The sequence below is a fragment of the Bison bison genome, unplaced genomic scaffold (genome assembly GCF_000754665.1).
Source record: "Bison bison bison isolate TAMUID 2011002044 unplaced genomic scaffold, Bison_UMD1.0 scf7180017864490, whole genome shotgun sequence".
NCBI lineage: Eukaryota > Metazoa > Chordata > Mammalia > Artiodactyla > Bovidae > Bison > Bison bison.
This window is the reverse complement of record NW_011495049.1, coordinates 8,115,758-8,134,504: the sequence shown is the minus strand read 5'-3', so window position 1 is coordinate 8,134,504 and position 18,747 is coordinate 8,115,758. Positions and strand designations below refer to the sequence as shown.

Genomic DNA, 18,747 nt, shown 5'->3' with positions numbered 1-18,747 from the left:
AGAGAACTACATATGCGATGCTAAGGATTCTTAAGTTGATTGGGAGGTAAACTGTCATTATGATCAAACACATAAGAGGGCATAAAAATTCTAATGGCTGATAAAGTCATTTTTAAAGGAAGCTTTGATTAAGCTTAACAGAGGCTGGGAGAAAATAAGATTTTTGATATAAGTAAAAAAGAGACCATGATTGGTTGCAAGGTAATGAATATTTTTTGAAAATTTCTAAAATAATTAGTTGCTGATTTTAGCAAGGCAGTAATAATGACTTACATGATTAACAAACTAATTTTCTCTACTTTTGCAAATATACTTTTTATATCTACTTTTGCAGATCTATTTTTGCAACTTTTTAAAATGACTATTGCAAACCTATTATTCATCAAGTGATTTTTTTTTCTGCAAATGCACCTATGAGTAAAACTCTGAAGCATTAAGAGGTGACACACACTAAATCATCCATTTCTTGGTGTATATGCCAACTTTGTTTCTGTTCTCACTTAATACATTTTTTATTGAAAATCTACTGTATAATAAGTACTGTGCTGGTGCTGGTTCTACAATGGAGAGAAAAAAAAAAGGTCTACCCACAAGAGTGCACACAGTATAATGGAAAAAATTAATTAAAAAAATCCAAATACATAATTTAAATTTTGAACATGTACTATGAAGGAAAATTACAGGGTGCTATGAGGGCTTATACAGAGAAGCTAAACCAAGCCTGGGTCTGGTAAGATGTTTTAAAGGAAAGTGTCTTTGAACTGAAATCTGTAAGGAAGTAGAGGAATGAAATAGGGGGAGAAAAAAAAAAGGAGAGAGAGAGAACTAGAAGAAAAAACGTGCAGAGGGAAGGAATCACATATAAAAATGAAAACATTCTCTAACCTGTTGAGTAATAGTGTCCCATGGTCCCTGCAGCAATCGCATCTTATAGCACTCATGAACTCCTTCCCAGATGTCCTTCAGAGCTAAAGGTCTTCCATCTGTGAAAGTAAAGACTGCCAGTTAGTAATTGATTAGACACGGTGGTGCTTAATGTCTATCTAAAACTACTGAAAGAATATTATAACTTTAAAAAAAATCTTTACTTAGTATACATACTATTTATAAATCAAGAGTACTATATGAATTACTATTTTCTTCCAGAGGGAAATTTAAATAATCAAACTTCTCTCTATCTAGCAGTAAAATTATCTGCTCACTTATTGCCTCTAGGAATTTGACAAAATAAATAAGATCCAAATGTGTTTTAGAGAAAACTGATAAATAGAAGCATCAGTAAAGAACCAGGTAGACAGACTCACATATTCACAAGGGTGTACTGTGGATACCTCTGAAGTCTTCATACTTCCTCTAATCCTTAAATCAGAGACCATCCACGTGCTTCCTTCAACCCTCCTGTCAACTGACTATCTGTAATGTTCAAATCACTCTGTTGGGTACTATGAGGAATAGAAGGAAAGCACAGAATTTCTCCTAGTAAGGAGTGTTTCCCGACTAGGAAACTAAGACAAGTATATATCAGTAAATATTGATACTAAAATCAGTATTTGGTATTGATTGGTAGACTGGTCATAGCCAGAGGAAAACTGCAGTTCTCTGAAAGTCCAGAGGAGGGAGACATTAACACCCACTGTCTGTTGTTCGCGGTGGAGGGACTTGAGAAGGACTTGCCGTGAAGAAATCCGTAAAAGCTTTAGTGAACAATAATCCTCCTTTTCTTTGTTTAAGCAACATCAGTTATTCACCTATATTCATAATCACCCAAATAATGTATTTTATGAAGAACAGTATGACACAAGTAAAGTGGAGAAATAGATATCTAGGTTCAGAAAAGAAAGCAGAAAGAAGGAATTACGATAAAACCACACACTGCTGAAAAGAAGGTGGTCTCAACATTAGAATTTATTGCCGTGCTGTGCTTAGTCGCTCAGTCATGTCTGACTCTTTGTGACCCCATGGACTGCAGCCCACAAGGCTCCTCTGTGCATGAGGATTCTCCAGGCCAGAACACTGGAGTGGGTTGCCATGCCCTCCTCCAGGGGATCTTCCCAACCCAGGGATCGAACCCAGGTCTCCCACAATGTGGGTAGATTCTTTACAGACTAAGCCACCAGGGAAGCCCAAGAATACTGGAGTGGGTAACCCATCTCTTCTCCAGGGGATCTTCCCGACCCAGGAATTGAACCCAGGTCTCCTGCATTGTAGGTCGATTCCTTACCATCTGAGCTATCAGGGAACCCTCAGAATTTAGTGCTACTTGGCTCATTTAGAGTCAACTGAGTCCTCAAGACTTACGGGTATGCTCTTTTCTTTAAGCAAGTAGACAATATCATTTAAAGAAAACTCATCAGCCTATTAGATCCAAAGAAGTATTCGGTCATTAGGTACAATACAACTTGGAGAAATAATCTACTCAAAAGCCCTCCGAATCAAAAGGTACTGCATTCAGATTTAGAGGCATAAGTACAGATGTGGAGTGTAGGGGAAGAGCAGGAGATCTGAAGTCCATGCTGAGTTTGAATCCTGGTGTTGGCACTTAATTCTCTATGTGACTGCAAGTTATTTTCTAATTAAAATATACTTAATTTACTCTTTTGCTTTTAACTTTACCTGAAAATGAGGATACTAATCCTTCTCAAATTCTATCCTTGTGAATGGCTTACATCAGTGAACACACCAGGACTGCGTCAGGCACATAACAATTTAGTATATATTAGGTATCTCCTCCTAGCCCCCATTGCACTATTCCAGTAATTCTCATAGCTTAGAGCTAAAAGATTCATTTATAGACCATTATTTCTTAAGAGTTTCCTCATGTTTCTATACCATGCACATTGTGTTTAATACAGCAATATACTAATACCATAGACAGAGCATTTCTCATGTTTGACCTGAAAAGTTGAACTTTTCCTCAACCTTTATTTTCAATAAATAGCAATAGAATATTTTGATACATTTTCAATAAGTATCTTCATCTTGGCATTTATCTGGCGGCAGGAGACCATTATCTTGTGATAAATAGTTTTATTCCATTGACATTTCCATGTCTGTAAAATGAACAAGATTTATTCATCCAATTAACATTTGAATGTCATGTTTAGCTACAAGTTTAAAACAAGCTGCCTTCTGTATCTGTGTTATATTGTTGTCTGAACACATTTACAGAGTAGGGCCAAACTTTAATCTTAAGCCCTACACGTCTTCAAAATATGCACGTGTGTGTGTGTGTATGTGTGTGTACTGATGCTAGGGAAACAGCATCTTAGGTATGTCAGTGTCAAATAGAAAACCAAATAATCAAATTATTAAAATCTGACATACTTTTAAAATAATTTTCAGATGTCAAAGTTAAAAGAATCAGTTGTAGAATAATAAAATGTTACAGCTGGTATAATTATTAATTTTAGATATAAGGTCTCAGGAAATATACATCTACCAAAATTATGGAGCCAGTTCATAACTCCCGTGGGGCTGGAACTCAGGACTCACAATTCCGTGCTCTTCCTGCTATTCCGTGCTGTCTCTGAGGGTAAAGACTGCCTTTGTCCTTTCACCACCGCAGTGCTGCTGTGCAGTTCTAAGTCGCACTCACAATTGCAAATGCTTTATATTTACTGAATAAATGATAAATGAGAGAATACTTTCCTTAACTTTATTTCCACTGAAACAGGGAATGGCTTCGCAGACCCACAGAAGAATGCTGGGTTTAAAATCTGTTAATCACTCCACCTGAGTGCAGGTGGGACCTGTGACTTGCTTCTAATCAATAGAATACAACAATGGTGATGGCTGTCACTCCTCTGACTATATTATATTATATAAGACAGTCTTAGAAGAGTACAGTGAGGGAGTAGCCAATAGCTATGTGTTGTGAGCTGCCTGTAGCGATCATAACTTGTAAGGAGCAGCAAACCACGAAAAAAAAGTCAATCACAGGCATTACAGATTCTCACTTTTCAGCCTCTAACTACACCTTTCTTGTTTCACCCTAGTACAAAGTTTTTCTTTCTTTCTTTTTTGCCCATAATAATTTGTTTTAATTTTAAAATTGAAAAATAAATTCTGATAATCAGTAATGATCTCAATTTTATCTCTCAAAATATTTCAGCCAACAATCTAAGGATGGGGTAAATGGTTTGGATATTACCACTGTCAAAAACTTGCATACTCTGCTGGAAACATTCGTGCAAAAGGCAAAAATCAGCAGCCTAGCAACATTGTGGAGAGACCCAAAACAAATGTTATAGAGTATTTTCACCAGATTTGATGCTAGAATTTGAGGGTGTCCTAAGTTTTCAGGCAACACCTAATTTAGAGAGAAAATTTAACACCTTAAATACAGGAATTAAAAAATGATCTCGTCTCCTTCCCACAGGAGGGGATATATGTATATTTAGAGCTGATTCATTTGGTTATACAGTACAAACCAACACAACACTGTAAAGCAATTATTCTCCAATTAGAAATAAAAAGAGTTGGGAGAAAAAAATGATCTGGTCAACTTAGAATAATAGACAATTACAAGGAATAAAAAAATAAGTTCAAAACATCAAAAGAGGCATCATACTCCTTTACATATGGTTATAAGAATGCTACCTGCTTGCTGTGAAGGAAATAGTGTTTTTTTAAGTGAATGAATGTGACTGCATTCTCCAATGTGTTTATAAAATTGTTTTAAAGTACATGTATCAATGATGATCAAATAAATGCTTGTGCAAGCTGCTTTAACAAGAATGTCAATCTTTCCAGTTTCTGCTGACCATTTACACTACAGAAGATCTGATAATATAGCTGTGTCTCTCACACACAGATATGACAATAATGACTTAATCAAGTGTGACGTGGATTCTTTTCCCTAGGCCTTCATCATCAGTTTTCCCAGTCATAGCTCACACCTTCATGATCAAAGACATACACAAATTAGTTTGGTGATCTTTTACTCAAAAATAAAAATTTGACCTGATTAGCAATATCTTCAAAGCCATGACATATACAACTGATGTGAATAATATATTCTAATATGACTGTGGCTCTAATTATCCCACAACCAAAATGGAGCCTTCAGAAATCCCACCAAAATCATTGAAATGAGATAATCAAATACATTTTTAAAATCACATCATAAAAATAGACCTTAAATATGGCAGAAACATGAATAACTTTGTGATTTTGGATCCATCTGCCTATTTATGAAAACTGAAGACCCAAAACTTTAATTTAAAATTAAAATGTGGACATAAACAAATACTTGGTTAAACTCATGAAAACACATTATTATGTGCCTTCATGTTCAGTTGAAGTTATCTTCAATCAAGAACTTTAAGCCCTGTTTAGAGGGCCTATTTTTTCTGTCTGGCCTTAGTCAGAGGAGACATAAGCATACTCAATCAACAACTCCTTGGTTTCAGACCCAAGATATTCGATAGCACCAATTTCAACATGCTTAGAAATCTCATTAATCACACTGAGCTGAGAAGCTCAGTAAAATCCCTTGCATACTTGAAAAATTGAAGTAGAAGCCAAAATAATTTCAGCAGCAACCTACCAAGTGAGCATGGTAAATTAAGGTCATTTATTTAACAAGTGTTTATTGGGTGCCTACTATGTGCCTCTCTCATCCAGAATGATATTACACATTTGAGCCTAAAATGTCAATGATAAAAAAGGAAGAGACTTTGGATGAAAAATAGAATAATTAAAAAGTACAATCTTTAGCAACTGCCAGTAGCATTTAATACTTTCATATAAAATCTCTCAATTGAATAATAACCTACATGTCAAGTAATCTATATATTACTCAAAATCTACAGCTTTCTAAATTACATTTCTCAGGGCTATTATTTTCATGAATCAAAAACATCATGAGATAGTTCACTAGCACCACCCAACTCCAGTACAACCATGCTGAAGCCACCTTTATCCTGTGGTGCATGCTTTCACTAAAATTTCATAATTCCAAAAATAACATTAGAGAGAGTATAAATTATTTAGAGTAAATTTAGGAAAAATGTTCTGAATGTGGTCAGTAGAAATAAAATGGAAATGGTGGATTTTTCACAATGAAATTTGTCATTATTCAATGTATTGTCTTCAACAGGGCTTTGAAGGCTATAAAAATTCATGTCATTCTCCACAGTAAGGCAGAGATGATGCTCCATCAAAGGAGAAAATTCATTTTTGCTTCAGTGAGAAAATTATACTGTGATATGAAATGAGTGCTAATTGTTCATGTACATTCTTATCAGCTACTGTGCTAGCTAATTCTGTAATTTTTATTTATTCCTACATCTACTTTTTGCATTCTGAGTCTTTATTAGTCTCAAGAAATCTGAATGAAAATTTTAAAAAATATAGATTTTGGCAACTTCTCTTCAATGTTACTTAAATTTTGGTGCTGCTTTGTGCAGTAAAATTGGGAGTGGGGAGCTAAAGAGTTTGAATCTTAACTCCGTAATTTTATATGTACTCTAGAATAAATACACCATCTAACCTCTCTGAGCACTCAGTTTGCATGTCTGCACATCAGGGTAATAGCAGCTCCTATATTACACTGTTATTGTGAAGATCAAGATACAGAACTCAGCTGGCATTACTGAAAGGTACTACATGCCAAGCCCCACTTTATATATTAGCTCACAAACCTCAAAACTCTATAAAATAGGTATTATTATCTCAAATTTTTCTAGATGGTGAAAAAAAGGAAACAAAAAGTTCAATAACTCCCACAAGATCACATAGTAAGAAGCAGAGCAAGGAATCAGAACCAAGCAGCTCCAGACCCTCCACTTTGTCCTGTACCAGGAGCTCTTTGTAAACTATAAAGTGGTACACACGTATTAGCTGTGGTATTGTTTTTGTTGTCATTAGAAGTCTCTACCAGCATTGCTTAACCTAAGACTATCTAGAATTTTGCCTTTCCTAGATTTTTTAATCTGCCAGGCTTGCCCTTTCCCTCATCACTCCAGCCAGGGCTTCATCTGATCATCCAGCTCAAGATAATCTCTGGCCTCTGAGCCCTGGTGGCAACTTTCTCTCCATCTTTATTGGATATAATGGATACTTAGCATTGTGTAAGTTTAAGATATGCAATGTGATGACTTGATATATGTATATTTTAGAAAATGGTTACCACAATAAAGTTAGTTAACACATCCATCTTCTCACATATTTATAATTTGTGTGTATGTGTGTAGTTAGAACATTTCAAATCTACTCTTAGTAATTCTCAAGTATAAAATACAGTATTGTTAACTATGGAGAAGGCAATGGCACCCCACTCCAGTACTGTTGCCCGGAAAATCCCATGGATGGAGGAGCCTGGTAGGCTGCAGTCCATGGGGTCGCTAAGAGTCAGACACGACTGAGCGACTTCACTTTCACTTTCCACTTTCATGCATTGGAGAAGGAAATGGCAACCCACTCCAGTGTTCTTGCCTGGAGAATCCCATGGACGGAGAAGCCTGGTAGGCTGCAGTCCATGGGGTCGCACAGAGTCAGACATGACTGAAGCGACTTAGCAGCAGCAGCAGCAGCAGCATTGTTAACTATAGTCATCAAGCTCCTCATTCAGTTCAGTTCAATTCAGTCGCTCAGTCATGTCCGACTCTGCAACCCCATGAACTGTAGCACGCCAGGCCTCCCTGTCCATCACCAACTCCCGGAGTTCACCCAAACTCATGTCCATTGAGTCGGTGATGTCATCCAGCCATCTCATCCTCTGTCATCCCCTTCTCCTCCTGCCCCCAATCCCTCCCAGCATCAGAGTCTTTTCCAATGAGTCAACTCTTCGCATGAAGTGGCCAAAGTACTGGAGTTTCAGCTTTAGCATCATTCCTTCCAAAGAACACCCAGGGCTGATCTCCTTTAGAATAGACTGGTTGGATCTCCTTGAAGTTCAAGGGACTCTTAAGAGTCTTCTCCAACACATCAGTTCAAAAGCATTAATTCTTTGGCGCTCAGCTTTCTTCACAGTCCAACTCTCACATCCATACACAACTACTGGAAAAACCATAGCCTTGACTAGACGGACCTTTGTTTGCAAAGTAATGTCTCTGCTTTTTAGATCCCCAGAACTTATTCATCTTATATCTGAAAATCTGTTATGTAACCTTTAACCAACATGTTCTCATTTCTCCCACCTCCCACCTAGCTTCTTTCAACCACTAACCTATTCTACGCCTGGTGACAATTTTCTTTTTACCTCTCTTATGGCCGTTAACATATTCTACTTGTTACAGTAAATTTCAAATTTGTCTTGTTTCTCTCAGTAGACTGTAAGCTCCTTGAGGGCATAAATCATCCCTGATTCCTTTATTCATCTCTGCATTCCAGGAACATTTTCTTGCCTTATGCATAAATATTTTCCAATGCTTGGACAGATGGATGTTCAACATTATTTCTGGAGCAATTTACCACAATTATTACTAAGAATAAAGACTGATGATTAAAAAGTCATCAAGAAAATACTTAGTATTTTATTATAATAAAATCTTATAAAATTACAATAAAATCTTATAAAATTTACAATAAAATATTTAGTATTTTATTACAATAAAATCTATAGTATTAAGTAGATGAAGATAGAGTGGATATTTGATTTTTCACCATCCAAACATAGTTCCTATTTGGGAGATAAATCCCGAAATAAGCAGTAGGCAGAATCCCATTCTGTACCACTAAACCAAAGAGAGGCAGACATTCCCTCATCTTGTCACTTTTGCCTTCAGTTAACTCTATGATCTACCCTTCCAGTAAATCTTTTTCTGCTTATCATGGTCGGGGTCAGTTAATTGCAACTAAGTATACTTTACTAATATAGTCTAGATAAGTGATTTATATAAGTATTGCTTAATATTTATCATTATTTAGCCCCAGTGTTCTAAATGTCATACATTTGTCTAGTAATTTCACATGGAAAATGAATGTAAGACATCTTTCAGTTACATGAGAAAGTTTATGTATGTTACAATCCATTTTTATGAGGAATATGCCCAACAGCACAATAGAAGAGTAATTTGGGGTCACCTTAAACTGTTCACATTCTGTGTTAAGAATTTACATTAATGCAGATGATGTTATAACCTCTCATTTAAATTAAGTTAAACACTTAACCTAGAAGAAGTACACACAAGACTTTCTTGAGGAATCACTGTTTTCAGAAAATGTCCCAAGGGAAGCAACACTGGGTCTACAAGATACCCGAGACACCAACTGTGAGATATAACTACTCATCAGAACTCTGAAGACCATATCACCAGATGCATATCTACACTAGGTCTGCTGGTTCTAAAGCAGAAAACACTCTACTTTCAATCCTATCCAAAGTGTTCTGAGGTTTTGATTTTAACCTCCTGCTCTGGCATACCAGTACTCAGCATTTTGGACTCCTGGCTCTCTCAAATCTCAGAACCCCCCAGAACATGGACCAGTTAACACCAGTAGCAGCACCTTGACGACCCATCCAGCTTGATCTCCTTCCCATGGAGAACACAGTCTCCACCTTCTCAGCAGAGCACCTGATATATGCACTTGAAGAACTCCACTTTGACAACTTTAAAGAAGGAGAAAATCAGTATACTAGTTTCCAGTTAGGCAGCCATTTTCCTCAGCATATTTTTTAAATAGGCTAATGAATTTTTATGCTGTGCACACAGAAGGCACTCATGTACATTTTAATGGATGTTTCAAACAGGGCTTGTCTTATCAAGAGTAAGTAGACAAAACACATTATGGGACACAGCACATTTATTTGTTCAGGAAAGCTTTAGTATAGCCTTTTACAGGTAAGAAAATAAATTTATCTGCCTTTTCATGTCTTCTTCCTGGCCTCTGAATCCACATAAAATCTGTTACTTTGTATACATGATGCTTTGCACTAACATAGGTTAGAATAAACCTTTTAGCAAATTAGGTGTCCCTCTAGTTTTGTTTCCCCTTTCTTTAACATGGTTTAAAATCAGACCTGATTTTTCAGTGGGATTCTATCCCCATCATGTGTTTTACCCCAGCATCCTGTTTATACCTTAAATCCCCATAATGTTTCAAACATTCACCTGGTTCAACAAACAATCCTCATTAAATTCCCTCTGTCATTTAAACTTTTCAAAAAGTTTGAATATATTTATATTAGTTAAATAATTAATTTTTATTTGTAATTAAGAAAAATAACTTTCATTGTTTGCTCTTCACATTACCCCTAGAATCTCTTTTTAATGCACTAAAAGTCATGTTCCATTGCATAATTATGAACATTCTTAAAAATTCTCTATATTCAAATAAGACTCTAAATCTGCCAAGTCATTTTCTATTTTCATGATGGTGATTAACTGGAATCACTTTTGCCTTAATTTCTCTAATCTACCTATCTTTTCTGTTTAACAAGCAGCCTTAATTCTCACTCTACTGGAAGGGTAATTTTTTTTCCTGAAAATATGTTCTTTCCAGTTCATTTTCTCTAAGAGATGATTTAAATTTTTCTTTAAAAAAATTTGCAACAACAACACTAAAAAGTCAAAATTCCTTTTCCCAAAATTTCATTCTTCGTAATTTCTTCTCAACCTTCATTAATTCTCTTTCTGTTTTACTCAGTCATAGTTTCTGTTCTAGAAAAATCCCTCCCTTGATCTCATTCACTTTTGCTCAATCTCTTTCACTTCTCATTTCACTTCTCACTTCATTTCTTTCTCATAGCCTCCAAACCCATTCCATCATCTCTTCCATAATGTGACTTAACATATCTTTCCAACCATCTTGAACACTTTGAAGTAGAGATTTTCCTCAAACCAGCTTCTCACTATTCCCCAAACAGGCCATGCCTTCCAGCCCTACAGCTCGACACTCACCCACCTCCCTTTCCCTAGTACTTTTCCCAGCCTCTTCAGAAAAGCCAGTCTGTAGCGTTTCCTTGAAAATTGTTGGATCAGGGCTATGGATATTTTATTTTTATTCTCCAGCTTCCTCCAACCCTCATCTTTCCTGTTTTCCTGTCATTTTCTTCTACACAGTCCAAAGACTCCCTCTCGCTCCACACCAGGGACAAACCTCTTCTTCCTCCTCCCTGATGATGTAAACACTGCTCTAATTCCAATCTTTTCTTTATTCTTTTGAGCTGGCCTTTATCTTGGTTTGGTTACGCTGCTTTTAAGAGTGAATTATTCTTTGACTATTTGAACATAGTTTAGGCATATAACAAGTAGGTAAATTTTCTATATGAAATATCAGGGTTACATTTTTAATTCTCTACTCTTATTCCCTAGACCAATAATAAAACGGATCCTGAGAAAGAACAGACATTCAGTTGCTGAATGGAAGAAATGTTTCCTTCCCTATTCCAAAGCTGCCCTTCTAACTAACTAAAGAAATATGTCAATGGTTCCCAAGAAGAACTCATATGTCAGCACCAAAGAAATAAATATTCTGAAAATGAGAAGAACCACTTGGTGTACTTCTCAATAGAGATTGAGAACAAAAGAAAAGAAGAGAGACAGGGAAGAAATTAATCAGAATTCAAGCTGAAATAAATATAGAAATCTGTAGTTGTAATGAAAGGGAAAACTAGGTAAGCTTAGGAGTCTGGTGAAGCCCAAAGCTATTACGTATATGCCCAAGATTTACAACACATTTCTAACACTTGCCATCAACTTCTGACCAAAGCCAAGCCCCCACAAAGGGAAAACTGGGACATAAAAAGGTGTTGGAATGAACAGTACTTAGAAGCCTTTTGCACAATACAAATAATTCTTTAACACAGTGTGCTTTAAAATAGTTGGAGGAGAAAAGCAGCCACTTGAAGACATCAGTGCTTTGTGAGAATGGACTTCATAGTCAATAAAGCACCATTTTAGGGTAGGCTATTTATTAGTATCAATGCCTGAGAGAAGTGCAATGACCTCTCACCCACTACTGCTGAGCAAATGGTATTAAGCGTGCCCCACCACCTCTCCCAAACCTAAAATGGCAAGAGTGGCTGGGGAAAAAAGAGCACTGGGAAGGACATTTTCTCTCTTAATTTAATTCATTAAACCCTCAGCAACTGAGCTCCTATAAGCCCAAGTAGTAGAAACGAGAGGTGCCCAGAAACAGAATTCTGCACCACCTTGGCTGTATGCCTTCAGGGATACAATGCAAATGTGTGTTTACAGAAGCAGAACAGCTCCCCAGCTAGTGCAAATGCTCACCTTTGAGTCCTCAGGACTTTCCACTTTCCTTAGCAAACCATTCCTGCAGTCTCTAGGAAGCATCAAACTAAAGAGTAAAGATACAGAGATGGCTTGGGTTCTGAGTTTGCTGGAGACAAGTGCATTACTCCCTTCCATATAACTCATCAGAAAAGTTCAAATAAGACACCATCATAAGGTTTCAAGGTTTCCATCTTTGGACTGTATGCAGAAATGGTTAGAAATTCCATCTCATTGGTTCATTCAATAAATAGTTGCTGTCATTGTGCCACAGTTAATACTATGGGTATTAAAATTAGTAAGACAAAGAATATATATGTCATATAAGTATTACACACCCACACACATCTATGAATAAAGCTTATCACTCTGTAGGCTGAGTATTCACTATTAATTTCCTTTCTCTCTCTTTTTACCTTAAACTCCTACCTTCTAGATTATCATTTTATAGGGAACAAGTAAACAAATAATTTTCTGATCTCATGCAACATGTGATATATGATATAATGTGATAGGATATGACACGGGGGTGATAACAACAAATGGCATGTTAGCTGAGTCTCAAGCAGTAGTTGGCCTGGCAGACACGGACATATCAAGGAATAAGAGGTGATCACAGTCCAATGTATTTGTACTTTAAGAAACAGAATAAAGATTTCCTCTTACATCTAAGCTAGTTGATAAAAGAAAAGGTAATATCAATTTAAATAGGAATTACTTACCACTTGCTTTACCTAAAAAAAAAAGTACTAGAATAAAATTTAGAGCAAAGCAGAGAAACTAATTTTTACTAAGACTTAAATGCAAAAAAAAAAAAAAATCTAAATACCTGTCAAAAAAGGCTGAGTGAACTATTTTTGAAGCAACAATAACAAAAAAATACCCCTGAGCAAGAAATTTTATAGCCATCCTGTTTCTAGGTCGGAATTCTCTTAGAATGAGACAAAGAAAAATCTGGACCTGGAATAAGAAGAAGATGTTAGGAATTCATTCACCACACTGACGAGATTTGTTTAACAGATGAAAGGCCAGAGTAACCACATATGAACAGGGAATGGACCGAAGGGAAAAAAGGAAAAATTATGACTCCAGAGTAAAGGACGATACATTTTTAGAACACCTGTTAAGTTAGGTAGAGAAAGGAAAAGAAATCAGACTCTGATAAAGGAAAGAACCATTTTTCATGTTTCTGCACAAGAAAACACTCAGTGTGCTTTGCAAATATTAAATCTGATATTTCAATGCTCCTGAAAAACCACTAAATGGATTCCGGAATTTAAAAATTCCTAATGCTAATGCTATACAACACAGCATGGGGAGGGTGGAGAATAAGAAATGCTTCTACACAAAATAAATGACTTGTTTGGGTTTCCTTTATAAAAGCATAAACAAAGAGCATCTTAAAATATATAAACAGAATCCAAAAAGGCTAGTTATTTTGTGTGTTTTTTTTTTTAAGAAACAGACAACCACCATGAAGAAAAGATCTTAGAAAGTATACAAATTTCATTAAAATATAATTGAACTTGCAGGAACAATTACTGTGCTGTACTGTAAGGGGAGCTGTTGGCACATAAGAGCAAAGCACACGTATGAGCTCATCCACCAGCCTCAGCAAGACCCACTTCCAGCTAGAAGCAGTCATGTTTCAACACCTCCGATTCCCTAACGCTGACAAGCTAAACAACTTGTTTTGTCTCTGGGAGCTCTTCTCTGGTGATTAACTGCTTATGGTGAATACTAATTACATGAAAGTACAGTATTGAAGAAGTAGTGTCCTGTTTCCTTTACCTGCAGCCTCAACATGGCTTTGAATCCAGAAGCTACTGGGTAGAGTCCTTGCAAACCAAAACCGAGAAGGACATTTTTCTCCCCTCCAGTATATAAATGTAACCCCTTCTATTTTTCAGTATAACACAGCTCACTGACAAGAAGCTTCCTTTAACCTCTGGGCTCCAAATCAAATAGAATCACAACAAAGTGAGTGTTTTAAAGGCCTACAATAATCATATGGATTAATCTGCAGCAAGAGTTTGTGAATTAGTAAACTATCAGTGTCCTTAATTCCCCATGTCCCATGTTGAAAATTTACCCCAAATTGTCAGTTCTTAGAACTGCACCTCAGATTAAAATCTTCTCACCAGGGAGTCTATGAGAATTTGTTCTTGTGTTTTAAATCCTAAGTGCTTGTTAAACCGCCAACACTGCAAAATTAGAGACCATTAAACAATATAAGGCAGCAAGTGATTAAATCTACCAAATACACATTCAAAGCAGCTTAAGCTACTTTTTAATTAAAAATAAAATATCACTGGCTAAATTCAGATGTCTTAGCTATCCAGAAAAGGTTAGAAGGCTGTTCAAAATGCAAAATGCTGCTGATAAGTCCAGAGAGAAAAAGAGAAATGGGGTAGGGGTGGGCTGGGGAGGTGGTTCCTCTTGGCTTCTGAGCCCAGGGTGGAGAGGCCTCAAAATGCTGACCCGGTTTAGTCAGAGGACGTGAAGCGGGGAGCCCTGGCTGTGCTGCAGGGTGAGGATTTCGTGTGGCCGCTGATTAAATAAGCTTTATTAGCCAAGGCCTCAGAGGAGACAGGGTGTTCCACCTTCTTGGCAAGGGGTGTGAGTTGAGTAACACTGCAGGAAGCTGAGGCACTGAGATGTATAGATGGCTGAAGGAAATGTTAGTGCTATTTTTAAACATAGCTTAAATGGATTGATAAACAATTCCTGAAATAATAATTAGTGTTGGGGAAGGAGGCATGGGGACTTTTGAGTTAATGGGATCACTTGAGATTGAAAGAAATTTTCACTGTAAAGTTAGAAGTAAATAAACATTGTAGCTTTAAGTTGTTCCTACTTGTTTAAAGTAAAGAAAAGAAAAAGGGCCAGGGGGCTTAGTCAACGCTGGGCAGGAGGCCAAAAATCTGCAGATCAGACTTAAGGCTGGGATGATATCATTCACTCTAAAGTCTTGATACTCTTTCTAAAGCATGAGAAAATTTACTGGTAAAACCTTACCTCACCCACAGTTTTCTTATTTTTAACTCTTTTTTTTTTTTCCCCTCTCAAGAATAATTTTCCAAATCTGCTTTCTGCCTTATATGTAAATGTTATGAATTTACATTTAGCTTCCAACATGGTCTTACCTAAAAAGCTTGCCCTAAAGTAAAGCACAGGCACTTGGTAGCTGCAGGAATATAAGACATGATACTCATATTTAATCACTTCGGCTGCCGTGGTGGTCTCGTTTACCTCCAAATCATCCAGGGGGGGATCTAAAGCCTCCTGAAAAAAAGCAAATACAAAAACAGAATGTGGCTGTCAATAAAAAGAAGCACATTAACACACACAGAGAGAAAGCTGAGGTTTTCTTCATGCAAAATAACAGTTAAATAAATATATGTCTATGAGGTAAGGAAAAGGGAGTTTCCCACATTAATGTTTAACATTTGAGTCCTGGGTAAATAGTAAAACCAGAAAACATTAGCATTAAGTAATTCCAGATTGTTTTTAAGAGACAAAGCAGCTCTGACTAAAGAAACAGGAAGAGGGGAAAAAAGTGAAAAGATCTATTGCAACAGCAACTCTGAAAAATCTTTACTGTACAATTTTAGCAATAAGATGATGGCTATACAAGCTACCTTCTTCCCTACCTGTGAAAGCTAAAAACATCCTAACAATTGAGCAAGAGACTGTGAAACGTCCCTAAAGAGTCTATTGTACTTGCCAAAAGATGATTCATTGTGTGCTGAACAATTCCCAGTTCCATTTTGAATAAAAAAGTTATTTTGCAAGAGGTTGAGTTTGTTAGGTACATTTCAAAACCTGAAATGAATCTGTTTTCTTTATTATTGTGCCATCTTTGGTACATTTCTACAATAAATCTTGATTTATAATAGAGTAGATGGCAAATATCAATGTCAACATAAACAGGGTTTTGTAAGCAAAGATGGTTCTAGCTAGTTCACTTCTCACCTAATCATTCTCTACATGTTGATTTTTTTTTATTATTATGTGTAGGGTTTGTTGAGAATGTATCTTAACGTTTGGAAGCAATTAATTGGACATGTTGAGTCAGAAACTGATTCCATCCACATTCACTTATTTAATGGGCTGAAGAATTTTCTTTGACATTAATTTTTAGTTGAACAGAAGAAGCAGGTTGGTTTGACTCATTTCTACCTTTCATTAAAATGGTAACAACAATGAACAATTGAAAAGAGCAACAGGAAAGATTTCAAACTTTATCAACATGAAATAAGGTTTCCTGTGGAGATAAGTAAAGCCACAGACTACTCTCCAGATCTCTTATCTGCTTTACTAATTCCCTACTCACAGTCAATTCACTGGGGGAGATATTACACTAGATAAATCACAACTGAAGATATTTACAAAATAGTTTTTCACTAAACTCTAGTAAACACTATCAATTAAACACAATGAATTAAATAACTGAAAAGAAACCACTGAAATATTCCAGATACAGAAAATTAATACAGTAGCAAGAAAGAAGTTGTTCCTGTTTATTTAAATTTCATTAGGCAAAGATAAATACATCTTCCTTTAAAGCAATTCTTTCAGCCAAAATTCATTCTTTTTGCTCAAAGATTGAGTTGTTTAGCATTTATAATTTCTTTTCTTTCTTTTTTTATTCTTTCTTAACATTATAAAATCATTGTAGTTAAAAATAACTGCAAATATTGCACAAGTATATTAACAAAAAATTGAAATTCCCCTCATCCCAGCACTTTAGTATCTCAGATTTGTAATTATTTTCAAAAGGTCACTGTGTATTTTTCCAGACTGTTTTTATTTTTTGATGTGCAAACACGTATACACATACTACATCCACCTATACCCCTCCTTTGCATCCCCAATTAAATCATGATATATATACATGTTCCTTGATTTGTTTTATTCACTCACGAACATATCTCCACATGCTGCCATGTCAGTGCTGTAGACTTTGCTGCTTCTTTTATATCGCATTATATGACCATAGTTTTTTGTTTTTTTAAACATTTCCATACTGCTAGAAATTTTAGATCAATTATAATTTTATGCTACTACAACTAATGCTGCAATGAATATCTTAGCACATATATTTTTATATGCCTCTATTTTTCTATGGTGCAGATTCCTAAAGGTAACATTAATGTATAAGAGGGTACATGCATCTTAAATTTCAAAAGACACTGTCAATTTGTCCTCAGAAAAAGGATCAATCTATATTCCCAGTTAAAATGTAAAAGAATGTCCTTTCCCATTTCCTATAAATCCTGAAGATTATTTGTTTTTGGCTTTTGCTTATTTGATGAATTTTTAAATATCAGTTTTTTGTTTTAGTTTCTAGTTTCGTGATTACTAATGAAAGTGAACATCTACTCATGTATTTATGAGTAATTTGTATTCCTCTGTGATGTACCTGTTCTTATTCCTTTCCTATTTTTCAGACATTTGATTTCCATTGTTCTTACTGAGTTATATAAACTTTGTATATTAGAAATAACTTATTACTGGAAATACATACATCTCTGCACTACAGAAATACACAAGTGTGCAAATATATGTCTGATATGTATATGTATAAAACGTTTTCACTCAGTTTTCTTTTAACTTTGTTCCTTGTATATATTATAATTTACTTTCATGTAGTCAAAGCTGTACATTTTCTATTTGCAGCTTCCAAGTAATCTGTCTTCATTAGACGGACTTGTGCTATGTCCCATCTCATCCTTAAAATTATACAAATGTTAACTTGTTTATTCTACACACTCATTATGTCTTTCTCTCTCACATACACGTGTTTTTAAATTGACATGTTTAGATCACTAAACCATGCAAATTTTGTTTTTGTGTATGTTGTGAAGAATTTTTCCCAGATGATTTCCAATAATCCATCTTCCTCCCATTGATTTTAACACACTTTTATCATAAATTAGATTTGTGTGTGTGTGTGTGTCTTTATTCTCTATTCTTCTCTATTGAGCTATTTCTCTTCTTAGACCATCCCTGTTCAGTTTGTAAGTAAATACTGAGTTGGGTCATTAATGACTTCTGCATAAAACTGCAGATATAGAGTGACCGAGACTCAGTCTTGCTAGGGAGGATAAAATTCCTGGAAAGACTGTTCTTTCAGTTCAGTTCAGTTCAATTCAGTCACGTCCGACTCTGCAACCCCACAGACTGCAGCATGCTAGGCCTCCCTGTCCATCACCAATTCCTGGAGTTTACTCAAACTCATCTCCATCGAGTTGGTGATGCCATCCAACCATCTCATCCTCTGTTGTCCCCTTTTCCTCCTGCCCTCAATTTTTCCCAGCATCAGGGTCTTTTCAAATGAATCAGTTCTTTGCATCAGGTAGCCAAAGTATTGGAGTTTCAGCTTCAATATCAGTCCTTCCAATGAACACCCAGGACTGATCTCCTTTAGGATGAACTGGTTAGATCTCCTTGCACTCCAAGGGACTCTCAAGAGTCTTCTCCAACACCACAGTTCAAAAGCATTAATTCTTCAGTACTCAGCTTTCTTTATAGTCCAACTCTCACATCCATACATGACTACTGG

General features: G+C 36.0%; 1 protein-coding gene across 1 annotated transcript in view; it reads right to left on the bottom strand.

The window, feature by feature from the left end:
* The window catches only part of ATG10 (autophagy related 10), a 263,094-nt gene that overhangs the window by 70,561 nt on the left and 173,786 nt on the right, over positions 1-18,747 (bottom strand). The window contains exons 4-5 of the mRNA XM_010863372.1: positions 15,326-15,464; positions 886-983 (exon numbers count right to left, since the gene is read on the bottom strand). Of these exons, the coding sequence (XP_010861674.1) occupies positions 886-983; positions 15,326-15,464 (237 nt within the window). The remainder of the gene's footprint in view (positions 1-885; positions 984-15,325; positions 15,465-18,747) is intronic.